Consider the following 20,116-nt stretch of genomic DNA (forward strand, 5'->3'; position numbering starts at 1 on the left):
TGAATGTGTTTCATGCCTACATTTCATTGCATTTTGCTGATTTAGCTACATAGAATCGTTGCATAGAAATGGTTGGATAATTCCAGGCTTTGTAATTTTATACCTAACAGCCGTTGTATGTAAGTATGCAATTTCCCCCTGACTTCACACTTAAATTATCCCTGTTAATGACAGATGTTACTATATCCTTAGGGGTGACCATTTCTTCAGTAAGTTCAGTCTTTACATGCCACAGAGGTGTGTGAGGTCACTAAGTACTCTTAATTGTAGGTTAAAAGTGCTATTGATGCCACTGAATTCCTCACTCTTTTTTGCAGACGTTAAAGCATGCATCCTTTCCACTATGCATGGAGTGTTACAGCCTTGCATTTCAAAACGTTGTTGATACCAGCAGAAAAATGCTTTGTGTAACTTGAAGGCTAAAATCACCCCAAATGCACTATCCATGAAGGGGAAAGAATTTGTTCAGGAGAGCAGAAGGGTGGCAGAGTCTTAGGACACTGTCCAAATGATAAAAACTTTACATTTTACCCTACATGGCTAATTTAGTCTGTCACACTCACATGGCTCTGGCTAAAACAATATCCTATTTCCACACCTGAGAAGCTGCAGGCAACAAAATTAAGAGACACTGTTATGGTTTACACAAGAAATGAGCTGTCAAATCCTTTTTATTTTTTAAGTTGTCTCTGCTTTTGTGTCAATGATTTTCATGTTCTCTTGTCATTACAACATTCACAATTTGAAAATGATACTTTCTTGGAAACACTTGGTTGCAACTAAGCAACTAAATATAGTAATTGTATACCTCTCTTTGAGCTCCGGTGTGTAATGATTTTTAGTTTATTTATTTTTAATTAACAGAAAACAAGCAGTTGAGTGGGGAAAGTCAGACATCAATCAAATTAATCGAAGCAAGCTTATCTGTTTTAAATAGGGATAACTGTGAAAAATAATGTGTCTGGTCAGGTTTCAAATTTGTCAGCACCAGTCGGGTTGGATCTGAAAGTCGCAGTTTACCGTCCAAGCTCAGGCTTTAGTTGCATCCCCGTGCAGACCTCCACAATGTGCTGTTCTGGAGTAACACATTGACATGCAGGGGAAGAGACTGTGTAGACACTGTATGGGTATGTGAGTGTGATTATGAGCTTTAATTAAAAAAAAAAAAAAAAAAAACACTAAAACACTAGAAAAGTTTCCAAGAGGCAATTTTTCTTTTTTGATGATGGAAAAATTCAAAGCTGTTACCTTGTACCAGTGAAAATTACAGGCCCACACAATTTAAAAAAAAAAAAAAAGTTCAGTTTTACATAAATGGGTTTCCTAAAATAATGTATTGAAACAGAAAATATGTATAATGTACATGCTAAAATATGAGGAGGACTTTAGGCTACCTTCTTGAAAAAACAGGGTTAAATTTTTTAACAAATCAGAGGGTTCACTGCATGTAAAATAAGATTGACATGACACAGAAACCACTGCAGCAAAACCTTCACTTTTGTATGCATTATGCGTTGGGCTGAATTTTAATCCCTTTTCCAAACATATACACCTGTTATTGTATATGTCGTGCATTGACTGTACAGTCCTGAGTGGATTAGTAACATAATTGAGTTGATTTTTTTATAACCAGGGGAACCAAGAAGCAGTCATTTTTTTAAATGGAATATGAGACATTTGGAGTAAAAACAAAACTTGACACTTTTGCTCTCATCTGCTGCTTCACTTCATAATCTGCCTAAAGCCACTCAGCGCTGCTTTTCAAAGAACCTCAGGCATTTTTGGGTATGCCTCCTGCTAAGTGTTTGGCAGGCGTCCCTCCTCATATTTTCTTCACTTTGTCCGGCAAATATTTCTGACGGTTCTGCTCACCATCATCTTTGTATCATGGGAGTGGTGGTCAGCAGCACAAATATGTAAAAAAAAATTTCCAGAATATTACATAAGTATGAAGTGGCCCGTCAGTAATTGCTTTGATGTGTCACTGCGCTGAAGGCTAAATACTTGGATGCGTGTCGTTCTTCCTCTGCCCGGGCAGCTCACTGAATGTTACTGGCTGCTTTTTAGCACTGGTCACTGCTTTGCAATTTCCCCTTTGTCTGTTGTGTTTTATTTGTTGAATGTTGACATGTATTCATAGTTCTCTGTATTTGTTTCATTTCTGTGAGGCATCTGGGAGTAATAAGTGCATTTGTTCTCTAACAGTCGTGATAGAGCTACATTATGTTTTCATATTCAATTTTAAATTCATTGTCTGACAAATTTGTAACTGTCCGATTATATATTTCTTCTTTCACCCATTTGTCAAAACAATCAAACAAGTAGCTTTTACTGTTATAATGTTAGGGTTAGGCACATATACCTACTAGTGCCTTTAACACAAAACAGCACACATAGTTAAGATGATTGTAATATGCAGAGTGAGGTGTATTACCTCCCAAAATGTTTCTCTGGATATTGTGCTTGGCCTGTCTATAATATTGGACAATATACAGTAGCATTTAGATGATATCTACCAGAGAGGAATAATTTGATAATCTTATTTTATACAAAAGATTTGACTTTGATATGATAAATGTAATTCAGCTCCTTTGGAAAGTGGTAGTGCATAGTTCCTCTTCGGCTGACCATATTATCTCAGTTTTATTGTTATCCACTGACCTGGATTTTGAATTTAAAGTTGTTAGACAAAGGACTGCTTCTAATACAAAATATTTTATCAAGGTTCTTTAAGCCTACCTTTTACGATAACTGGGGATATTTTCTGAAGAATTCCTCTGTAGTTTTCATACAGACTTACAGGAACAGTCAGTCCTGATGTCAGTTCTAGTGTTTTTCCTAACTGTCCCGTAACCTTACGAGTGCTGTGCCCAGTACCTGTTGACTTCCTCGTAATTCGTACGTCATAGATGTGATTCAGTCTCTTTCGGAAAAATGTGCATAATTCGCTTTCCTGGATATTCTCTTTGCTGCACTGAGTCACATGTCACTGTCCAGCAATACATCCCTGCGGCATCACTTTCCTCTGGCTCTGGACTCTCTCATTCAGCACTAGCGGAGCAAGGAGCAGCTGAATGCTGTTTTATGTGTTTAGCAGCATGCTGTTTTTTCCTCTAGAGTCTTCAACTCTGAACACCTTCTAACCCTGTCTCACCATGGTTTAGACTCCAGAGTTCCCATTGACATTAGAACCATTCATTGAACTTCCACTCCCATGGTAAGCCCACACATGTTTTTTGTGCACCCAAAAAGTTGTTTTAAGGGTTTGTCTTGTTCCTCTGGTTGCAGTAATCAAATGTCTTTGCCAAATGTGAGCTGAAGCAAATTGTGAGATGTTTTTAGTCAGGATATACTCAACAGCAGACATCTTTGTGCGTCAGTATTCTGAAATCCACCCTTCGGTGACCAGTAGGGCCAAGCTGTCAGTCTCTCAGCAGAGGACTCATGGGTTCAATTAGGGGAAAGGCAGAAGGTGAAAGGAGGAGCCAGTGAATTCCAGGGCTTCTATCTCAAGACATTGGAATTATATAATCTTTATAAACAGTAACCTCTTCCACCTGTGAAGTGCCTGTGCACAGATAATCTTCCCTTTGAATTGTACACACTGTAATATGGTGTGAATTTTGAATATTTGAAGGCATTATATTTCCCTGAACTGCTTGCACTGGGTTTAAATATATTAAGCGTACTTTTATGTTAACAAATGTTGGCTGATGTTCACTTTAATGTTGATTTATCACAGTAGCAATATAGATTAGATTTTTTTTTATTCTGAAAAAATGTAAATCAGGTAGTTGGGAATGCTTTCTGAGATGTAAAGGGTCTCAAGTTACTGTTTATTTATTTATTTTTACTGCAGATCTGCCTTAACTGAGTACAACCAGCATTGCAAAACACACATAGTAGCAGCTCTTGACTGATTGTGATTCATAATGTTTAAACCACAGCTGATGACTGCCTTGTTTCTATTTAACGTTTGTTGATACTGTTACGGTCCTGGGTTTGATGGGCTTATTTTACATTATGAAATGGATACTTGTGGTCTGAGGAAAAAATGTGCCTGTTAACAAAGTTTAACAGTGAATAGAGTGACCAGATTTTGAATGCAGTCAGTCATCATAAAATCACAAAATGTCACCACTGCAACTAATGTGCCACTCTAGTAGAGTTTTTTTTTTTTTTTTTTATAAGTTCGTGTTCAGAAACTGTGTTTCATGATAGAAAAATAAATGAAACTTAAACCAGAATGTTCACTCCTTATGACTGTGTGGGTATGTCCCCTGGACGGGTTTGGGAGCTCTCACCAAATTAGGCTTTGTCAGAATTTTAACACTTTGGACTTTCGGTCAAGTTACTTCTTGCCAAGGGAAAGAATTGGGAAGTTTGATGAAAAATAAATGGTGTCCTCTAATGTGTTCACTACCAATGTGTCTGTAGGAGTATAGTTTTCACCTCAAAACTGCTCTTTACTCAGGCGATACGGTTACCATGGCATCAGAAATTGATAGACTGTGTGGCCAACATGAGGTGTCTAAACAAGAAAATCTCTACAACTGTACAAATGCTGTGATGGACATATAACAATAGCAAACCTATAGAATCCGTCACACTTTGTCCACGGGATACAATGATAGAGTAAAAAGTAAATTAAAAATAAATAATCATATAATTAATAATTAAAATAAAAAGATTTGTTTAATATCTGACACCCCCCCATTTTTTTAAGAAAGATTTATTAGCACTGTTTAATGACCAGTTTATCAGCATCTATGAACTTATTTGGCATCACTTTGAACTGCAGTCTCTTTGGTCTTAATGCTTAATTTTATCACAAGTGGTTTGACGTATTAGGGGTTTAAATGTTAAAATAACTGTATGGATAATAAGCTGAAACCCAGTTATATCTGGTCACACAAAGAGGTTAAATAAACTATTCCATATTCTCTGTAATGAGGTAGACTGTATGCACCTAGGCATCCAGCAACTGTCTGAGCAGCAGACCTCATGCCCTGGCATATCACCAGAAGGTCTGGTGGCTTAGTCTGGTGATGGCTACCAGGTGGCGTCTTGTTATTGTACTGGGGAGACACACCAGGTACTGGCCGTCTGCTCACCACTATGCAAACCAGTAGCCGGGACAAGCAGCAGTGGAGGAAAGGAAGACGGATTAGCCACTATCCCTCTTGAGTAGCCGCCTCTGCTTTGTGTAAGCACAGTTGGCTATGCAGCAATGCTTCAAAGAAACATTGCGTGACAATGGGAGAACAAAAAATAAAGAAAAGTTTTGTCACTGAACAGAAAACAAAATAGTTGTTCCCACATTTTGTTATTCCATCTTAGTAACCATTAAGAGTTTTTGAAACTGTGGGTGTGACTGTCTTCTCAGACAGTTAAATTGGCACTGGCATAAAAATGAAAATTTTCTCTTGATCATTCTGCACCATGTGCCTTAACCAACGCCATACCTATTGCCATGCCCTCAAGGCTGAATTTCTCAGTACGTTTTATGTTTATCTTCCTGAAAATCGTATACAGCTTGTAACTTCAGGCTTCAGTTCTTTTGTCCCTTTGACCAGTAGCCAGCTTGGCTGTTTGATGATTCTGTTGTAATCCCCTTGTTGATGTGAGACAGTTGCACCCTTGGATTGTTTATCCACTGTTAGGAGGAAAATCAAGCAAAGCATAAGCCATTTCAAGTTGAACAAAAGCAAAATAGTGCCATGATCATATGACTGGCATCCTTCAACGGAAACACATTAAAATGTATAATCTTAGTAACAAATGCAGTCAATATGTAGCCTATGGACACTCAAGTCCATCCTGCAATATTGTCTGTGGATCCTTTTGTCTCCATCCAAGAAGCAATGGCAGCATTCCGGTGAGGTAACAGTCAGGCTTCAGTTTTTTTTTTTTTCCTTTTTTCTTTTTGCTGTCAGAGACACTTTGTTCCTCTGGCCTCTTGACCTGAAGGTGAGAGACCCTGGAGACGCATTCTACGGTGGTGTTTCAATGTGTTAACAGTATGGCGTAAACATGGATGGAATGGTTGCTCTGGCTGATGTCTCAGTGGCCCCCTTAACATGCTTAACTAACTTGAGGAAAACCAAAAGGGGAAATGTTTTGTCAGTTATGTAAGTGAGTAGCACATTTCATCAGAAAGCCATTTTTATTTGGAACTTACATATATTATTTTAAGAACTTAGGTTAAAAAATGAAAGCGCATAATGATTCTTTAGTTAGTGCTAGATTCCAAGGAATTGTAGCACAAAGCTTTTATGTTCCTGTAAGAGAATCCTCTTCTATGGATAGATACAGGACTCCTGGGATCTTTCCAAAGTTGATAAATGGTTCTGTGGTTTAAGAGTTTACCTATTTCAAATGAAGCTGTTTCTTCCCCATGTTGTGGCTGCTTAAAGCAAGGCATCTGCTTGGTGACAAAATCACCTCCCTGTCTTGGTTGCTGTTTGTAGGGAAATTGGAAACAATGGGCTAGTCACTCTGTCAAGGATGAATGAAATCCCCCTCTAGCCACCCACATCCCAGAGCCATCTGGGAGTAAAAAAGGTGACTGAGGTGACCCTTTGCTTTGCCCCCATGCTCATAGCATGCTGAGATGTGTTGCTCTCTCCAAAGACACAGGGGCCAAGGTCTGTATTTGATGATGATATCATGTTCCTTATTATATCCTCACTAGATGTGCTCATACAACACGCAGATCATACTGTTTGAAGATTTATGTTGTGTTCATGTAAAGCTTAGGGCTCAGGTCTTCAGTTTAGATGGTTTTGAATGAAACTGTTCAGATACAGGATTGTCTTTCAGATATCATCTAATTGAAAAACGTATTGTTGGTTATGTCACACAACATTTATTATAGAACCTTAATCCTGCTTTTGGAGAGAATTCTGTCTTGGTTATCAAATTCTCGGTTGTTCAAATCCAGGCAGGCCCTTTCAAGCAGGAGTTCTGATTGTTATCAGTATCAAATCATAGCAGCTCTTTAGATGGCTCTAATCTGTACTGAATCAGTCCCCATGACCGGATATTTCCTGATACATTCCACAAAAAATCAACTGAAATTATAGTGTAACAACATGTGACATTCATCCTTCAGTCCACGTGTGTCAGTAATCGGTAGTAGACTATCATTATCATTAAGTCAAAGCTCAGTCCTGCTCCTGTGGAATATCCAGCTGAAAAAATAGGAATGTTTTGGACCCTTTAATGTCAATCATTTTCTAATTGCCTCAGTCTGCATGGGCCTGTTGGCACACACATTTATGGATGGAGAAGGAAAACAAAGCTAGACTTGGCTCTCTATTCTACGTCACTCACTATCATACAATGAACAAATGTGGAGAATTCGATACTGATCTTTTCTCCAAATGAGGGGTTTTTGGAAAAGGAAAAAAGATTTCGGTAATGGCAAAAAGGCCACCATTTTTTTTTTGGAAGACCATCTTTTTGCACTTGTGAGTTCTGTTGAAGCAATGCCAACACTTCATAAGTTTTTTCAAATTAGATTACTTGAAGTGTTTTTGCTATGTCAAGAAATCTCATCTCTCGAGGTAATAGACATAGCTCAGGTACTAGGCTAAGCATATTAGAGTGACATTGTAAATTCTTATTCCAGGCAGACGATATGTATTTGCTTGCTACCTGGAGTGCTATTCAAAAATAGCACAAATTAAAATATGATGACACAAATCAATAAAAATATTACAGGTTGGAAAGTTCTGGAGTATTTCATAGCTTGGTGGCCTCCTTTCTTTTCACAAACTGGGCAACTAGCCCAACATAATCTTGAGCCCCAGTGGAACAACTCAAAACAATATTCTGATGTTTGAACATTTTGTTTTATGATGGAGGTTCTCTAACCATGTATTGACTGCTCTCTGCAACATTACGCATCATTACTTTCTCGTAAACATGAGGTCATCCTCGATTTTTTAGAGACTTTTTTCCTGTGCCTGTTGTCTTCAAAGTGGTGGCTTCAAAGAAAGTGGTTTGTGGAATCAATGGAGTGTGATGTTTTCGAGAGTTCTAACCTCACCCGTTTCTCATCTGTGGTCTGCTAGGACAAGGCCTGTGCAATGGAAAGAACACCCCTAAGGTGCTACATTGTTCAGCTCATTCTGGCCAAGCGTCTGAGGCCGTCATTGATTGCATTCTGGCTGCCCCACAAATAAGTGGTGCCTTAGGAGCAATGGCCAGAGTTATGTCAGACAGCCAGTGTCACTTTTCCACTTCCCTTGCTGTGGTACGTATATAAGCCTCAGTAGTCTGAGACATTCTACTTACATAAGGGATCAATACAATGAAAATTGTTCTGTGTCATGCTTTGGCCAACCTCAATTACATGTCGTGATCAGACTGCCTTACTTTAGTGATGCAAATCCATGTCTCTAAATACCAGCTCCCTTGGATAAAAGTGGAGTTAAGTGCCCATCAACTGACTGACATCAAAGTATGTTTTTAATTTTTATAAATTTTAAATGCCCACAATGCCCAATATTTTAGCTCGAAGCTTTAACAGTGACCCCCCAAGAACTTTATCCTCACACACTGTTCTTCATGAGTCATGTGTGGCCCGCACATTTGAATCCATACTCACTGTGTATCTCCACCAACACTTCAGTGGCCCATCGGACAGCTGATGACAGATCAATTAAACAATTTTCAAAATTGTGATGAAGCTTTGACAGTGTGATATCACTGGTATGGGCTGGCAACTCACTGCCCTTAACTGAGGGAGTACCCAGGCACAGCTCTGCTATTATGCCTGATTTGTGAGAATCAAAGCATTTCCATTACACGAATGTGGATGGTCTCTATCAAGATTATGTAACATGCATTGAAGAAATCTTGCAAGTATGTGTGTAATGTTCATAGTCAAACTAATGTGCACTGGATCTTGATTCATTGTTTCCTTGAACAGTGTTTAGATAGCCGTTCACATTTTGAAGTTATTATGGTCAACATTAAGGAACGGAGTCAACATTTGGCAAGCAAAAGGTCCAAAAAAAAAAAAAAAAAAATCAGCAAGGATCAAGTGGATATCTTCTTGATTAGATTACATTAGGTCCAGTAGTGAGGCCTGTTTTTTCCTCTCTCTGGGCTTCACACAGCTTATGCTCTGTGGGGGAATTTTCTGCATTTTCCTCAGGGATCAGAGTCTGTCTCTGTTTAATGAAAAAGCCGAGCCGCTTAAGAATGGACGAGGTCAGGGTTTGCAGATGTTTTTATGAAAATATAGGCTTTTGTGTTGTCTACATGGCTCTTTTAGTTTTCATGATCTCAGAGCTGTGTTTGTTTAACATTTGAAAATTGGCTAGTTACCTCACTTCTGTTGGGTGCCTTCTGGCCCAAAGTAGTCCTCCAGGTTTGATCAGCGTGTACATGTTAGTTTAGGGTTTGCAGTATGATAAGCTGTTTGTGCTACACTTTTTGGGCCCACAAGGAGAGGGATTTGTTTCCCTCTCACAGTTGAAAATTGAGTTCCATGCCTCTGTTACCTGAGGCTCCAAAACCATTACTCAAATCAACATTTTGGATTTAAAAAATATACCCAATGCATTTGTCATGACTTGAAAATTTTCCTAGTTAAAAGCACAATACTCCTACACTACACTGAAAAGTTTTTTCATAATTTGAAATTCTAATCTTTTTAAGGTGGTTGATTGGCTTTCATTTTAAACCTGTGTGCTAGCTTTTCCCCCGGCCTCGCACTGAGATGATGAACAACGCTGGCACAGGCAGCTCTGTTTTTGTAATAGAAGAGGTGATAAAAATTCCCAGGCATAAAGCAAGCTGAATGACAGCTCGGAAATATGATCAACCTATTTACACTGCCTTTGGGAGCCAACTGCAGGCATGACCACATTAGGTAGGATCTGAAGCTTTGCTGCAAAAGATGTTAGCAAATTCTCTTCCAAGTTATTTCATTCAATTTTATTTACACTATAGGTTCTACAAATGCCCTTGCCCTGCTCTTCAAACCTCAGAGAGCTGATTCAAGATGCAGAAAACACTTCTTTGAAGGCATAATAAATCACGAAGGTTTTACAGTTTGTAGAACTTTTTCCCCCTGTCTTCAGCAAGAACAAATGCTTTAGTTAGGAAGTGACGCGTGTGGCCCTGAACAAGAGGGTGGCTTGACAGTGGTCTCAAAGTTTTCTGCTTGCTGGTTGTTTGATGGAGTTCTCACTGAACAGCACGTTACGTGAGCCTTGTCATCTGGATGTGTTTAGAGTGTGTGTGTTTGGAGCTGGCAGCCAGATGGCTCCAACTGAGGGACAATGAATTCTCCAGGGTCCACAGGAGAGATAGCTCTTTCTTATTCTGATTTGTCTTCTCAGACGAGTGCACATCTGGGCAGCTTTAGCATACCTTGGCAGCGTGTGTGGTGGGACCAGGAGGCTTTGCACTTTTTTATTTTTGATTTGGCTCCTGCAGGGCAATAATTTGAGCACAGGTGGTAATTTCTGGGTTTGCTCAAAAATGACTCAAGATACCCTCATGTCTTATGCTTAATTGTAGTTGTGTTTAATACTGACAGTGGAACATTTGTTAAAACTGGTTGCCAAACCCCTGAATCACAGCCTGCAACAATCACAGACAAACACTGCTTTACTGAGATGAGCTCACTTTCCCATGTTATGCAACCACACTCTCTTTCCATCTAGCTTGGTTTCCTTCAGGTGCTTGACTCTTGCCCTCTCTGTCATCTGTTTACACTGGCTTGTTTTGGAAAAAAAAAGTTCAAAGGCTAGATGCTGTGAAAGGACAGTATAGTGTATCATATGCAATTTCACAGGATGTTCTCTGTAACTGATACATTCTGTAATCAGTTATTATTAATTATTATTGAAAAATGTAATTCACTTTATCTGAATGATGTTACAGCAATACACTGTTCCATAGCAGTTAAACTGATATTAGGTTAAATTGGTTATCGCTGTCATTTATTAACTGCAAAATCCCTTTTAAAGGTAACTAAAAATCTTACACCCTGAATATTGTTACACCACATTACTTGACTTATATAAATGAGAATCGCTGTTGTCTGTTCTGTCTATCCAGAATGTCAGCTTTTCAGAAACAAAGAATACAGTGTTGCTTTTCATCTTATCTAATTAGTTTAGGAAAAATTTCAGTTCCTCAAGGGTTGTAGAACTTGAAGGTCGACTGCGTAGGATTTGTTGTGGTTTGTAAACACAACATTCAAAGTTGTAAATGCCGGCTAAGCTAACCACCAGCGGACATTTACCTGTCCAACAGAAAACAGGACAGCACCGCGTTGCTCTTCATCCTCATCCTCATCCTCTCCTTCACTGCTCGCCAGTGGGTGAAAGCCAACAGCACATTCACTCTTGTTGTGGAACAAGATTTGTCTGCTGGGTGTTTTGCCTTACTGTATTTCCTTTTTTTCTGCGATCTGCGTAGCTTCCTATTGGATGTGGTGTTATTGATCTGGTACTATGCATTGTGATTGGCTAGGAGTCACACACCCACTGCACAAAGACTGACACCCAGAATAGTCCCAAGCTCAGCAAAACAGGAAAATAGGGCAGAGGGCAGAGTCTCTGCAGATACACACACCAGCACACACTGCTAGTGGCTGAGAGGTGATCATTGAGTGGGATTATTTTTGTGTACATTGTTTCCAATGAAAACCCCATCCTTTTAACCATAAAAAAAAAAAAAATATATATATATATAAATCAGAGATTAAGTGATTTCAGAGTTACTTGTTGTGATCATTTTCTTTCAAAGGTTTTCAGTGTACAGCTATGTTGAAGACAGCTTCTATGTTATGTTACCTGTCTGGTATATGGGTTGATACCAGCAGCTTCTTTAGCCTCAGTGTTACCACTCACTGTGCCCTTTCATCACATTTGTGTGCCTGTCAGCCTGTGTCAAGCTGGGTCTCCAACACATACACTCAGATATCCTTCATCAGCTCCCTCGCCTGCTGTCCTCAGGACCTCCACTGCATACCAGCTTCCTTAAAAAACTCATTTTTACAGATGTATTGGCGGCGTCTGAGCATGGCTTTTGCAGTTGAGGAAATACAACAGACTTGCTTTTCAGATGAGTGTTTCCAGATGTGGCAGCAGGGGTGGGAGAGGGTGTTGGGTGTTTGGGGTGGGGGTGGGGGTGGGGTGGGTTCACACATTGGAGGGACTGGCATCTTAACAGATTACACATCGTTTATGGGTTGCCCTGCATATTTACCTTTGTTGAAAGAGGAAACTTGTTAAACACGCCAAAATGCAAGGAAGTGGGCATTTCAGTTTACTGACAGGAGTAAGAGCCTTTTGCTACTTTGTAAATAGTGGAAATATTCCTTGTCAAAATATGAGTCTTAATGGGAGTTTTAGCTATGTCAACAGTACAATGTCTTCTGAATGTCAAGATGATAATTAGTCCCCTATTATTTTTGTTTCAACTCCCTGTCATCATTGTGCTCAATTTTCTGTGTCTAATCACTTGCAAAGAGTATTTTCACATCTACCACTGTGTGAAAAGAGAAGGTGCACTCTCATAGTCTTTGGTATTGCATCAAATAGATATTTAGTTTGTTTAATTGTAGACAACTTACCTCGTCTTGGCCTAAACAGTCGTGCACACAGGTTGGGTCGGAGCCATCAGTCATACATTGACAGCAGTATCCCTCCAACGCATTCCCTTTCCTCCAAATTCATCAGCTCTTATTGGTGTACACATCTGAACTTAACCGCTATCGATCACCTTAAAGTTACAGTTTGGGTTCTTACCCATATAGTGGTATTTGCTCCTCCATATGAGTGTATTAGATCCCCTAAGAAGACTTGTCAACTCTTTCCTCTCCTCGAGCAACATGCTTTTTTAGGATTCATTATTGACACTCTTTTCTAGCCCTCTTGCTTGTTAACAGGTAGAACTACTTTTTTCCTGTATCACTATACAACAGCTCCAATTAGCACTGGATGTTTGTTAAAACAGCTGGTCGGAGAAGTCATTGCATAGTGATACCCCAAAAAAAGTAGTTACACCACTTAGCAAGCAAGAACGCAGGAAAAGAACGGCAATAAAGAATCTCCAACAAACGTTTCTTCTTTCGTATCCTTCAAAACAGTTTTTCAGCTTTAAGCCACTGCTCAAAAGTGTATTGTTTTCTGAGCCAGATCTGCTTCATTCGTTTTGCAGAGAACAGTCCCAGAGAAGCACTTGTTCTTGTGACAGGGAAAGAGCTGACAGGTCAAACATGGAGGCTCTATCACACTTTTTACTATATGGGTATGAACCCAAACTATCACTGTAAGCAAGCTGCGTGTCACTCCAGAGAGCTCCTTGAGATCAGGGTGCCATGTTTGGTATGAAAATTGGACTAAAATCTCCTTTGTTCTTGCAGCATCAACAATAAACTGCAGCAGCCAGAGGCAGCGTCTGGAGTGCTGGAGTATGCCATGAAACATTTTGGTGAACTGGTAAGTGCTCCTTTTTCCCCCTTGAGTATTCTTTTTTAATCCACTCTGTAAAGTAAACCTGCTTTCAGTGGCTTTAATAAGTGGCTTCCTATCTCCTCCCTGCACATGCACTTGAACATGGAGATGATCATCATTTACGACACATGCCCCCAGAACGCCCTGTTCATAATCTGCAGCACGTGGAGAAACCATCTGCTTCACTGGTCACTGGATAAGGGCAAGGAACAGAATTGCCTATTGTTGTTATGTTCCCCATATATTCTATAAAGACTGCGATTGCTGGGATTGGCTCCCCTTTGGTGAAAACATGCTGTTTTCCTACCCAAAAAACATATACAGTCATAGTTCCTCAATAATGAACGCTTTGTAAAGCTCCTTAATAACTTCATTCACTATAAGTCTCTGTATGACTGGTGACCTGCCAAGTGGAAAGCCCACAAAATGCGTTGCTCCCAAATGTTGGCATTGATATTCATATTAAGCTCAGTCTGTTTTCATATTAGTCTCAGTCTACTGTACTCTAGTCTACGATTTTAGTCTCGTATGGCTTTTAATATGATCTATTTTTACCTCTGGGTTCAGATTTGGTTCAGCTGTGTTATAACTGTGATATGTTCAAGGCAGCCCCTCGCTGCTATTACTCAAAGCTCAAAGCTTTTTATTTTCTCTGTGGAGGGAGCTGATCCAGATATGAAATAACCCATCTAAACAGAAGACATGTATTGGACGCCCTCACACAGATTTTCCACATCTATTGCATAAGAGGAAAAAAACATTCTTTGTTTCAAGTGGTCTCTCACCATGTTGCCAACATTGCACCACTCAGTAATTGCACTTTTTTTTTTAATTCTTCACAGTCTGTCATTTGATTTGCTCAGCTGATTTCTATTCATTGCCGTGTGCTGTATACACAGCAAGTAAACAATACAGAATTCACAAGCTGTTTTGTCAGTCTGAGCATAAGAATGAATGTAAGAATTTCACAGGACCATGGCAGTGATTTTGCATGTTTATCCTTATGTATAAACTAAATTTTTGTGCAAATCTTTTCCCAAAGCAAGCAGTCATATTTTAGAACTCCAATATAATTTTTTCCCAGCTTTTATCCAGCAACTGGTTTCATTCATTTCATTCCACTACAATGTCAACATAAACTTTAAGAGACTTCAGACTTTCTTCACACCAGTATTCCATCACCATAATATAGTTTTATTAGTTTTCCTAAATGCAGCAGCACTATTGTGTTTTGATGACTTGAAATTGGGCAGAGTCTCCTCAGGGGAAACAGGTTTGCTTTACACAGTGAATTATCAGTTCCATGGTTTAGAAACGGCAATGACTTTCTTAACCACAGAAGAAGAACATTATAAGGTTTTTTCTGTTACCAAAACTTTTAAATTTTGGTTGAACCCCCCATGATTTGCAAAATGGTTGCTATATAAAATCTGGGTACTGTAGATTGTAGTAAATGTGCCAAACATTCAAAATCACTTGTATGGTCCTTTTTTAGAGTGCATTGAAATGCATGTACAACAATGAACGGATGTAGCTGTGGGAAAGAGCGTGGAAAAACAGCTTCTATGTTGTAGAAATGAACCGAACAGATCCCTTTTCTGTGTGCACCCACTTGGTTTTTATTAAGTGGTTACTTTTAACCTAAAGTCAAGTTGTTAGCCCACCGACCGTTTCACAGGTGGGGTTCTGGGAGACTTGGCCTTTCCCTCTTTCTTTGTAAGCTGTAATTATGTCCCCCATTAAAAGCATGGCTGAAGTGAAAAGATTCAGTAAAAGCAGGTCCGGAGTGCATTTCCAGGAACGTTGTTTATAAGGTGAACATTTGGAAAGGTTTACTGTGGGAGGTGGTAAGGTTTTTCTGTTTGGTATCCCAGTCAGGCTCATCTCCAGGTCAACAAAGGTCGTACCAGTTGAGCATCATTGGCTGATGTGACCTGAACTAAGTCAATACCTAGAGATTACTCTGACTAAGACGTCAACATTTAGAAGTTTTAAGTCCAGGAAAGCGTTTGTCTTGAATTTCCAATCAGCCATGGTGTATTGTATTAAGAGGCAGTTGTGGAAGTTTGTTGAGGCCTACATCTCATTAGCATTGAGCTCTTAACCTCCAGCTCAGTATCTTGAACATGAACTGGGAGAGCATTTCAGAAAGCCTTCTCTGTCAAATTGTCATGATGATGGACTTGAGAACCCAATTTTTTTTCGGATTCCTCGTGAACTGACGCATTCATGCCAGAGAAGCAGCGTGGCTTTAAAATAAAATTCTGAAAGGTGCATTGTCCCTGTTGTCATGTTTCTCTTGTGTCTCCTTCCTACTTTGTTGTTCACTAGGAAATTCAAGCCACCTGGTATGAGAAGCTTCACGAGTGGGAGGATGCCCTGGTGTCATACGACAAGAAGATCGACATGAACAAAGAAGACCCAGAACTTATCCTGGGCCGGATGCGCTGCTTAGAGGCCCTCGGAGAATGGTAGGTTTGGAGCCATATCTGTTCTGAGCATAGTAGTTATAAAAACTGATTCCTTCACTCAAAAACTCCATGCCTTCATTCATGATTGGCTGAGTTACATTCAAAGTAGCTAATAAACACACAGTTTTACCATGTAACAGGTTATATAAATATTAATGTGCTAAATAAAAATCACCGCTTAGCCACTTTAACATTTAATTACTGGTGAACTAAAAAGGTAAATATTGATCAGTTGTGTCCATTTACCATTTACTGCAATACTGTGGTTTCTTGTTGCCAGGGGGAAGGCTTAGAAACTGGTGTGTCACTAAATGACTTACTGACTTAGTGACTTTTTCAGAACCAGAATAGGAGAACTCCATAGTGGTGACAACACCCTACACAAACTTTATGCTTTATTTAAGGATCTAAAAGCTACACAGACAAAACATGAACTTTCCACATGCTGCTGTGTTAATGCCCCCTCTCCAGCGATAGCTGTGTCCAGAGGTATTGTTTTTGACTTATCTGTTGGTCCATCAGTTCCATTTTCATGAATGTAATATCTCTGGTACGCCTTCAGGGAATTTCTTCTAATTTGGCAGAACATCCACTAAGATGCCAGGATGAACTGATTAAAATTTGGTGGTCAGAGGTAAAGGCCAGTGTGACCTCTAAAGTCACATTTATGGCCATAATGAAAGAATCAATACACTAATTATGACAAAGTTTCACACAACTCTGTAATAGCATAAACTGAGGTCAACTTCACTTGCATCATACAAACATTTTACAAAACTCTTTTCTGGCTAATATTCAACACCATAACTCGGTATTTTTAGTTCACTTCTGCTCCTTAGATGACAGCGAAAACAGGGGGCCTCCTTTTCCTCTGGTAGTCTACTACAAACTCATTGGTTTTGCCTATTTTGACCTTCATGTGATTATTGTTGCACCATGTGATGAAGCTCTCAATCAGTCCTCTGTGCTCCTCTATAAAAAATATAAAACTATAAAAACTTCCATTTTGTCACAAAAACACTTAATACTGTTTATTGAATTCCTTCAAAGTGTTCACTGGAAATTATATCAGTCTTTAAACTGCAACTTGGCTGGTTGGCCTTTGCCAAGTTCCAGCCAAGGTCACCATGAGGTGATCTAGTTTGAGATTTAACCAGTGTCTTCTAAGGAAGGCAAGATGGTAGCTGCATGCTATGGTGGCTTGTAGAGGTCAATAATGTGTAGCTAGATGATGAAGAAAAACAATCCTAACATCAAGAAATCCGTAAACACACTGGCAGTCAAAAAATATATCCAGTGTTGCCAGTGTGGGTTCTTCTCCCAGCCAAATGTGCAGGTCTCCAATTTGAAAAAAACAAACAAACAAACAAAAGAAGGACACTATGTGGGCAAAGAAATATGTCTGCTGGTTTAAAAGACAGACAGACATCCAAAAGTTAATATCATAATACCTGGATGTATATTTTTTATTAGTAATCTTGGAGAGTCCTTGTAGAGACAATTCAAAATTTCTAGGGAGAAAGCACAGTCCTGGCTCTTCTAGTTTCTTATTACTCAGGTAAGAACTCTTAAGGTAGAGATAGTTGTTGTGATGTTTTCTGTCCTCATTCTAATGTAACCCTGCTGTAAGACTGCCATGCCATGGCCTCTCAATATAAACACATTGTTTGTGCTTCACTAAAGCGATGAGAAGCTGTTCAGGTTTTCAGCCATGACTCTAATAGATGGAGACAGCAGATATTGTATGCCTGGAGCTTGCTTGTAAGTGCTTTGTTTTTGCAGACTGTGCATACACAGCCTGTTCCTTGTGAGTCCTCATAATAGGCCTGTTAACAACTGGACAAAAACAGAACAAAATCACTTCCTCTAAGTTGGCCAAGTGAATATTGGGAAATGCAAGAACAGACTTCTCATTCCATTAATAGGTGCCGCCAGATCCCAAGCTCAGTGAACCTTAAATGTGACTCCAGCTTTGCTCCAGCAACGCCGCCCACCTTCATAGGGTGTTTTTCGGGAAAAAGAAAATCACAAAATGGTTGAAGGGTCCAAGTATATGGATCGTCACAGAGCTCATGACTCTAAGCAGATGTTAATGTGATTATGTAATGCTGGGTCCCTGTGCCATCTTTGCCATCACTCTGTGATTCATATTAACTAGAAAATGATTCAAGTGAAGGTGGGTTGGTCATGTGTGTTTGTGTGTGGGTGGGTAAGACCTGAAGTGACATAACAATTGACCCAGTCATGAGCCAAAGGAGCAAAGGAAGCTCGTCTTACAGGAACACACTGTCCCCCACAAAAACAGATTTTAAGCATTTTGAAGCTATAACTATTTGTGATAAATCTATGGATAAAATCAGCAGAATTCAGAATTTCATTAAATTGAGTTTATAATCCATTTCTCTCTGTAAATTGATTTAACTTATGCACCTTGCTGTCTGTTAAAGTTCTGTGCTAGTATTTTAAAATTAAATGGCTACCTACAAATCGACTTTCTTTATGTCTGAATAAACCATTAGTGGTCATTCTTGTCATTGCGAAATTAAAGTATTGTTTCTCTTGAATCACTCAGTATTTATTTTAGTGTTTTTTTAAATGAAATTCCAAAGGTATGAATGATGGTCCGCTGAGTCAGATGATAGCTCTAGCTCTTTTTCTCTGGACCAACTGTGTTAAATGCCCAGAGCAAATTAACTAAGGAGTTTTGTTCTTATATCTTCCATACATTATATTACAGGCAGGCAGCTGGAGAATGACTTCACTCTACTGACCCCATCCAAACCTGCCTCTCTTTTTCTCTGTCTGTCCCCCTCCCTCTCTCTCATCTCAGCTTTCTCCAGTGTCCTTCCTGTAAAACACATGCACATTTCATCCTCCTGGAATGGAGTGAATGCACAATGCAGTACTGATTGTTGTTAATGAGGAATTAGCCTTGGTCAGATGCACCTGACCCTATTTGGAATGTGCATCTGTTTGCTGGGATACTTGACATTGTCAGAGTGCTGCAGACAGGTATACTAGTTTAAGATGTTCAGCCATAAGAACAAATGAATAAATGCATAATGGCAGATATAATAAAAACCAAGTTTTAGCTCTGGTCATTTTCCTTTTCATCCTCAGCCAGCACTGCTTGGCCATATTAGTGAATAAATTCATCAAATGCTGTTTGGTGCAGGAAAATGGAAAATATAACTTTAATATCCCTATGAGTGTGGGTGATTATTAATTTCGTCTTGGATCCTAAAAAAAAACTCTTTATTTTAAAAAGATACACGTTGTTCTTACAAGAAATTGTTTTTGTAGACATGTTGTAAAAGCAGTGGTCAAGGTGTTATTCAAATTACTCTCACCATACCACTCTCACCATATTCTACCCAAATCATGTCTTTATTTAACAGTATCTTATAAACAGAATCTTTACAGCTTACCTCTGATTTTTCACAGAACTCTCAGAATCCTTATTTCATATGTAAATGAAACTCACATGAAATTCACATCAATATAAGCTTCCTAATGGTTTGCACTGCTGTCACCCAGCGATGTATGGTTATAGAGCTAAATCCATTTATGATCATGACAACACATAAGGCCTATTCACACCGACTGTTATGCAGATAAATGACATGGAAGTATAAAATATTCACAGGGTTTTTTGTTTTTTCTCCACACTGAAACAGTTCATAATGACATGGTATATGTGTCATTCTCAGATTCTTGTTAAGATACCTAAATGTCTGAAGTCTGAGGCGAATCTTCTCATATCTGTCTCACTCTGGTTTGGCTGGCCTTCTAAGTAATGCTACAGAAACTACACCATAAGTTTAAGTTGACAATTTTCAACAGGAACTCACCATCATGGACTCCTTTTTTTTTTCCAGCAGTTTATTACTTATGCCAAGGAGGTGGCAGAGGTAATGAACTGTCTGTGAGCAAGTTATTAACAGACTATTTCTTTTTTGTTTTTGGTTTTTTTTGTGCTCCACACAGTGAGCCACCGGGCCGCCCCAAAGGTCTGAACGAATTTATATGAAACTTTGTATAAAGTTTGGTCCTGAGTCAAGGAAGAGTTGATTAAATTTTTATGTCAGTTGGCCCAGAGGTAGGCTAGAACAAGGACAAACTGAAATCAAAGAGAAAGGCAACTATGTCCATGTTGCA

At 39.2% G+C, this 20,116-nt stretch overlaps 1 protein-coding gene across 1 annotated transcript in view; it reads left to right on the forward strand.

The window, feature by feature from the left end:
- Nucleotides 1–20,116, forward strand: part of mtor (mechanistic target of rapamycin kinase) — a 107,955-nt gene that overhangs the window by 45,308 nt on the left and 42,531 nt on the right. The window contains exons 29-30 of the mRNA XM_030055129.1: nucleotides 13,397–13,472; nucleotides 15,819–15,958. Of these exons, the coding sequence (XP_029910989.1) occupies nucleotides 13,397–13,472; nucleotides 15,819–15,958 (216 nt within the window). The remainder of the gene's footprint in view (nucleotides 1–13,396; nucleotides 13,473–15,818; nucleotides 15,959–20,116) is intronic.

This window comes from Myripristis murdjan, chromosome 7 (assembly GCF_902150065.1).
Source record: "Myripristis murdjan chromosome 7, fMyrMur1.1, whole genome shotgun sequence".
Taxonomy (NCBI): Eukaryota; Metazoa; Chordata; class Actinopteri; order Holocentriformes; family Holocentridae; genus Myripristis; species Myripristis murdjan.